Source organism: Mus pahari, chromosome 9 (assembly GCF_900095145.1).
Source record: "Mus pahari chromosome 9, PAHARI_EIJ_v1.1, whole genome shotgun sequence".
In the NCBI taxonomy this organism is placed as follows: domain Eukaryota; kingdom Metazoa; phylum Chordata; class Mammalia; order Rodentia; family Muridae; genus Mus; species Mus pahari.
Window position 1 is genome coordinate 27,880,003 of NC_034598.1, and position 7,794 is coordinate 27,887,796.

The window sequence follows — 7,794 nt, forward strand, 5'->3', positions numbered from 1 at the left end:
AAACCGGGCCTGGTTTTGAACACCTATAATCTGAGCTCTCCGGAAGTAGAGGCAGAGGTAGGCAGATCTATGAGCAGGGCGGTCTGGTTTGCTTACTGAGTTCCAGTCCAACAAAGGTCACACAGTGAAACCTTTGTCTTTAAAAACAAACAACAACAACAACAAAAACACTAATGAAAGGAGGGCATGAAAGGCAACTCTACAATTAAATAAAGACGACCTTTTTTCCTCTTTAGACAGGCTCTCATGTAGCCCAGACTGGCTCAAACTTGCAATCCCAGGGTACCACCATACCAAGCCTTTATAGTAGACACTCATTAAAAACATATAAAAAGAAGCCCGTGAGCTGGCTCAGCAGGTAAAAGTGCTTGCTATGCAAGCTCCAGAACCCAAGTAAAAAAGTCAGATGTGGCTCATAACTATGATCTTAGCTCCACACTGTAACAACGGGGTATAAGGTGGGAACTGGAAACTCATCTAATCTAGACTTCACACATGCAGCCAGTGGCAAGCAGTAAGAGCGAGCCCTGACTTTAAAACAACAAGGTGGAGGAGAGAAGAAAATGCAGAAACACTGTCCTCTGACTTCCACGTGCTCTCTCAGTGCCCACACTCGTATTTCACACACAAACCAAATAAATCTTAAAATACATAAAAAGTCCTACACACCAATAAGAAAGTTAATTAAGTCAATTTTGCAAACTTGGAAACAGTCAAGACAGTCTTCAGTAAGTGAATAGAAGAAATAAATATGTTGGTATCCATACAAAAGACATACATGTTTTGAGAGAGCCTTGCTCTATAGCTCAGGTTAGCCTGGAAATCACTGTGTATGTAGCCTAGGGCAGCCTCAATCTTGAATCAACCCACCAACCTCTTCAGCATTCTAAAGGCAGAAAAGTACAGACATGAGCCATGGCTAGCACAAAAGAATAGTACTTAGTGTTAAAAACAAATGAGCTAATAAGTGACAAAAAGATATTGATGAACATTGAATAGACAGAAACTAACCTAAAAAGGCTACAGAGTACATGATTCCAACTACACGGCATTCTAGAAAAGGTAAATCATAGAGTAAAAAGATCAGCAGTGGCCTCGGGCTCTGGAGACTGGTGTGGGTACAGGCCAGGGAGGCATGAACAGATGAAGCAGAGGGCACTCTGTAGGATGATTACGCCAGTCTGCATGATGTTCAAATGATGTACACATAACAACAGTGTGTGTTTATCAAAATCCATACAACATATAACATCAAGAGTGAACCCTAACTAAAGCTGTGAACCAATCTACCAATCCTGGTTCATCGGTTCTTTGCTTTTTTCTTTTCTTTTTTTTTTCGAGACAGGGTTTCTCTGTATAGTTCTGGCTGTCCTGGAACTCACTTTGTAGACCAGGCTGGCCTCGAACTCAGAAATCCGCCTGCCTCTGCTTCCCAAGTGCTGGAATTAAAGGCGTGTGCCACCATGCCCGGCTGCTTTTTTCTTTTTAAAGATAGGGTCTTAAGCAACCCAGGTTGGCCTTGAGCTCCCTATGTAGCTGAAGATAACTCTAAACTCATCTCCTGTCCCTACTGCCCAAGTGCTAGGATTACAGACACATATTATCATGGCTGCCTTTAATTCATTATTTTTTAAAAATTAAACTGGACATAGTGGTTCATGCTTTCAACTCCAGAACTCGAGAGGCTGAAGCAGGAAGAATAAATCACTGTAGTCTAAAGTCAGCCTGAATTACATGACCCTAACTCAATATATAACAATAATAATGGGCAAATGTTATATTGTTATGTTATACATAAGGGTGTGGTAAAGAAGAGGCAATATAAAGAACTTTGCATTTTACCCATTTTTTTTCCTGAAAATCTAAAACTGCTCTAAAACAATTAATGGTTATCCATGGTAGTGCATGCCTGTTCTCCGGTATTTCAGAGGTGGAGAGCAGGAGAAGGACCACAAGTTTAACACAGGGAGTTTGAGACCAAGCTGGGCTATATGAGACAAGAAGAAAGCAGATGAAGAATGTTACACATTATTGAGTAAAGAAAGGGCAAGAGAGGTGTGACTATCACAGAAGAAGGTATCTTAAATGTATCTAGCCACACAGATACATTCCAAAAGAGCTGAGGCCCACCCCAGTATGAAAAGAGACCAATGGCATATAATAGCACAGAAGAGAAAGCTATATCCCAAGAGTCAGAAAGAACCCTTCCTAGGCCACATCAGACAACCACTCCGCAGCTCTCCAACTCTGTGTTACAGAAGAAATTCTCCAAAGCTTAAGAACAGTCATTATCAAAAAAATGTTGTGAAATTCAAAGACTCTGGCCCTAAAATCCTTCCATAGAAAGAATCTTCTGTTACTGTTTTTAACCCATCAAGGATTTTAGTTGACAAATTCTATTTCTAATGCAACCATTCAAATTTAGATACAGCACAGACTATTTTGATAACTAATTCTAATATACTAAAATTATGTAACTGTCAAACAAACTCTCAAACAAAAGCTTACCTTTCCTGAGACAGACTCTCCATCATAGAAGAGATAGTGTTTTTCTACTTTGCCATCCTCAATTTTCATTTCTGCCATTTTCCTGGTCTCCCCATCATTAAGGGCAACATCGATCTCACAGATGGGACCAAAAAAGCCTCCAAGAAAACTCTGCAATAAAATAAAAATGCTCATGATTATCATATGATTATCATATCACTACATTTTGAAATTCAAACTTAATTATATTTAACATAAAGCCAAGCAGATTACTAATCTGAATTTACAAGAAAAAAAAAAGTTATCAAATTCTACATCCAAACTGAATTGAGGGGCGTGCCTGGTTCACCCATGCGTTCAATCCCCAGCCTGACCGCAAGCTAAAGCAACAATCTCACTGAGCACAGCACACACACAGTTAACACTGAGGCTCAGTCACAATTTGGAGAATAGATTTCATGTTACAATTTTTACTACCAAAACAAACAAACAAAAAAGAACTTGAACATGCTATTACTTCAACCATTCCCACAAGTAACCTACATAATAATCAGAATCTAACATCCAAAATGTAGGAACTCAATTCCTTGTATCCAAGATTAAAAAGCTGCATCTTATTACAGTCTTTTGAGGCTCTTTCATCAGAGAAAAACTTTCACAGTTCAAATTATCCCTTTCAAGCTCAGTGTGACAACACTGAGCTAATTACCATAAAACCCTGCTCTATCAGGTCTGGACAGAATGTGTCACACCATATAAGACTTTTGAGTAAACCTGGAACTCACATTAGAAGCTAAAAAAGTCCCATAAATATTTCCAAAGAAAACATATATGCACTGTAATTTCAGATAACTGCCTCCCAGTGGCAAAGCACACTAGCTGGCAATGTAGCAACAATTAGTGAGCAGACCCCAGTCATGGTTCTGACATTAGACACAGCTAATACGTGCTATGAGCACTAATGACGATGTTCTAGTCTTTAAACTGTAAAGATAGGGCTGGAGAGATGGCTCAGTGGTTAAGAGGACTGACTGCTCTTCCAGGGTCTTGAGTTCATTTCCCAGCAGCCACATGGTGGTTCACAAACCGTCTGTAATGAGATCTGGTGCCCTCTTCTGATGTGTCTGAAGAAAGCTACAGTGCACCCATATAAATAAAACAAATACATCTTAAACTGTAAAGATGGCAGCTTCCCATCATAGGGGCCTATATCGCTCCTTGTGTCTCTGCTTTTAGATGGGGTCCTTCTGTGCTGCTCCATTTAATTTCTACCTAGAAAGCTCGAGCAGTCCTCTAACCTTCAAAGCAGCTAGCCCCACGGGCACACCCCTCCATGTCAGGGCCTGTATCCCCCTTCCTACTCTGTTCTGAACAAAAACCAAAGCGACTGTTTAAAAACACGTGTCTGATCATGTTAGGGAAAATAATCTCCAAAAGATAAATACCGCAAAATTCTCATATAGAGTCTATACTTAGCCACACATATGCAAATGTGTGTGCATGTCATGAAAGCAGAGGATGACTGGCAAGGAAGGGAGGGGATGATGACAAAGTGGGATTAACAAGTTAAATACACATTGATACTTAAGTATAAAAAATGTAATATGGGAGCTGGAGAGGAGACCTGAGCTCAGATCCCCAGGACCCATGTGAGGAAAAAAAAAAAGCTGTGTGATTGTGTCCATAACCCTAACACTGGGACAGATGGACGGACAGACACACACAGAGAGAGACACACCTGATCAGATTATTTCTTTTAAATATTCCAGCGGTTGGAAAGCTTGCAAACTGGACTTACTGTTGGTGAAACGAGCCCTTCCTCAAAAAACCAGGCTGAGTTGGGGCAAAGTTGAAGTCTGGAACTCATTATGCATCAGAGGACAGATAATGACAGTAAACAAGTCAAGGAGCTTCCTAAGATTAAGTAGCTCACAGGTGACACAATGACCAAATTGTTTTCAGTATTCCTATATTAACAAAAGAGACAGTTTCTTTTGTGTGTGCTTGTGTATGTGTGTGTGTGTAAATCTTTTTAAAAATTTATTAATGCATTTCTTTTTAATGTATGTGTTCTCTGTCTGCATGCCAGAAGAGGGCATCAGGTCCCTTTATAGATGGTTGTGATCATGTGGGTGTTAGGGATTGAATTCAGGACCTTGGGAAGAGCAGTCAATATTCTTAACAGCTGAGCCCCCATCTCATCAGCCTACATAAATCCTTTTTTTATTTATGTATATCTTTTATTGTATTAATGTTTTACCTGAGTGTATATTTGTTTGCTATGTGTGTGCCAGGTCCCTGTAGGGGTCAAAAGAAGGTATCAGATCTTTGCAGCAGATCCTGTGAGCTCAGATCCTGTGAGCCATTGTGTGAGTGCTGGGAACTGAATCCAGGTTCTCTCAAGGAGAGCAGCCAGTGCTCTTACTGCTGAGCATCTCTCCAGCCCCCACAAAAGGGACAAATTCAAACAACTAACTAGAAACTAATAAGTTTACCATGCTCCAAAGTCACCAACAGCAATTTTATTTATTTATTTAGCAACATTACAAACAATCTCAAATTTTAACCAGAAAGCTAATTTCTACAGGAAAACTTGTAAGTAGTTAAATATTTAGAAAAGAGAGAATGAAGGGCATGTGATCTGCAGAATCCACCCTCAGCTACGAGCCTGCTTCCAGAAGGCAGTGAGGACTGATGCCAGGGTGTGGGCCTTGTATTCCACCACTGAGCTATTATCACCCTTTCTGCTCCCTTTCCCCCACCAGCTTCAGACTGGGTCTGTTACCCAGGCTGGCCTTAAATTTCAGATCTTTCTTGTCTCAACTCCCAGCAACGTTCAACACTACGCCCTGTGTCCCTGATACCTTCCATGCACCAAGTCTTAAAAGTCAAAATTCCTAAAAACAGTAAATTGTGAAATAGTGTATTTCCCCCAAAAAATTATGTGTGCAGCTCAAAATTGGTTACTTGCTAGTTAGTAATTTCTGCTATGTGCAACTGAAGCAACAAGGGAGAAAGAACAACTGACAGGGGGAAGACAGCATACTCAGGTAGCTGCCTATCTTAAACAGGGAAACTAAGTCAGATACATCCAACAAAGGCAACTGGCAGACTCCCCTTCCCATAGTGTCAGCATTAACTCATTTGCTCATTTGAGTTACAAACCAAAGGCAGGGAAATTAAAATTAACTTTCACCCCTAATTGGATACTCCCCAAAGCTACTTAAAGGAAAATTAAGACTTGGAAACTATGAAAGATGTTTTACATATAAAATGATATATGGCAACTTTTTTCTACATATATTCTCTATATAACACACTGAATGGTCTTTTCCAATGTGAAATTTGACATTTAAAGTTACAAATAAAATACTATTTTAACAAAATTAAATTGCCACTAAATCTGCCAAAACACACAAGAAAACACAATTCTGCAATATTTTTCAATAACAGGGCAGGAGAGATGGCTCAGTGGTTAGGGACACCGGCTGCTCTCCCAGAGGACCCAGGTTCAGATTCCCAGCATCCAAATGGCAGCTCACAGCTGACTTTAACTACAGTACCAGGAGAACTGAGGNCTTCTTGAGGCCCTCTCATGCACCCATCAAGCACAGAGTGCCAAGACACACATTGCTTAGCATTATGGTCTAGCAAAACTACACGTGGATACATAAAAATGTAACAAACTTTGTGGCCACCACTTATGGAAATTTATTAAGTCTGCTTGATGTAAAGAAAGAGAACTTGAAGGAAAGGAAAAACATAATCAAAATATATAGGAAAAAGTTTTTAGTAAGAAAAAAACTGAAACGAGCTCAGGGGAACCAAAGCTTCCACAATGTATTCACTTGAGCCCACACACAATGAAACAGCAAATTCTCATACATACATGTGTGTCCATACAAAGGCTTTAAAGCTTAACAATTTCGTTTGACAAATACCTTAAAAGTAAAAAAGTTGCTTTTAAACTTAACTAGAAGGACTAATCAACTAAGTAACCAAAAAGTAAGAGAGCAGTTTAAGCTGTCTTTTCAAATTATAAACAGTGAAAAGAGGACTCCCTAATAGCCAAATAATTCCTTCTTAGTTATTTACAGCAGTTGTAATTTCCACCTGAAACTGATTTATCTAAACAAATGCTTAACTCTCCTGAGTCTGTAAGCTGAAAGGGAGCAAGCAGTTTGCCTTCTTTATCTGTCCCTGGACTCACCCAAAATACGTGTTTAAGAAAACGCTCACAGAGTGAACTTCTCCCCCATCAACCAAACCCTAGAGAAAGCAAATGATTTCTGACTCAAAGTTATTTAATCAAAGCAACGTTTTTAAAAATAGACCTGGCAGGCTGGCTTGAGACGAGAAGTTTCAAGCAGTTTATTAAACGTGGCGAGCTTGGGAAGAGCAGGTAGTATAAGGGGAGCGCACAGTGGGCTCTCGTGGAGTATATGCTAAATGACACGAGCCAAAGGAGCTCCAATCTATAGACTGCGGGCGCGTAGTTAAACACTAGCACGCCCAACGGTGTTTTCCATTAAGTGTGGTTAAGTGCTCTGATTTTCATCCCTGCCTGGGCTCCCAAGACACTGCAACATCCCAAAGCGCTAAGTTGTAGAAACCGCTTAGGGAAGGAAGTGAAACCAAGAGCTTAAATCGGTGTCTGGAGATAAAATGAGGGTCTCGATTCCGACACCCTTTCCTCTCCCCTCCCTTCCCCTCTTCTTCTACAAGTGCCAAAAGCCTCCACCGGGATCAAGAAATCGCAGAATGTCTCCACATCCAGCTTAAAGAAAATAAGCGGACTCGATCGAGCTCGGGACGAGGAAGGTGAACAGGTCTCGCCAGAGTCCGGAACTGGGAGAGAGGGCACTGACAGTCCTCGGCTACCTTGGAAGGTGAGGCTGCCGAGCTCCGGCTGGGCGGGCTGCGGGTGCCCAGCCAGGGTCCCCACAGCCTGTCGAGGAAGGCGGGCAGAGGCTCCGACATGGCCGGGACAGTGCCGCCGGCCGCGGGTGCTCAGGCCTGACCGGGAGCGGGCAGCCGTCAGGCCTCACCGCTCCGCGCCCCTTCCCTGCAGGCTCGGCGCCGCGCCCGCCGTTGGGAGTCCCGTCGCGCGCCCCCGCCGCCCCGCGGGAGACGACCTCGCAGGCAGGCCGCCGCGCACTCACCATGGTCACCGCCGCCGGGTCCCCCGCTCCACTCGGCTTTCCCCCAGAAGAACTCCCAGCCTGGGTGCCTGCGCCCCGCCGCCCGTCACGTGACCGCAGGCCACCAGCCGCACGTGACCACTCCTTTTCCTCTTCTCCCTCCAGC

General features: G+C 42.4%; 1 protein-coding gene across 1 annotated transcript in view; it reads right to left on the reverse strand.

The window, feature by feature from the left end:
* The window catches only part of Vps26a (VPS26, retromer complex component A), a 30,616-nt gene extending 22,822 nt beyond the window's left edge, over positions 1 to 7,794 (reverse strand). Inside the window, exons 1-2 of the mRNA XM_021204423.1 lie at positions 7,650 to 7,794; positions 2,509 to 2,658 (exon numbers count right to left, since the gene is read on the reverse strand). Coding sequence (XP_021060082.1) covers positions 2,509 to 2,658; positions 7,650 to 7,652 — 153 coding nt within the window. The 5' untranslated portion in view covers positions 7,653 to 7,794. The remainder of the gene's footprint in view (positions 1 to 2,508; positions 2,659 to 7,649) is intronic.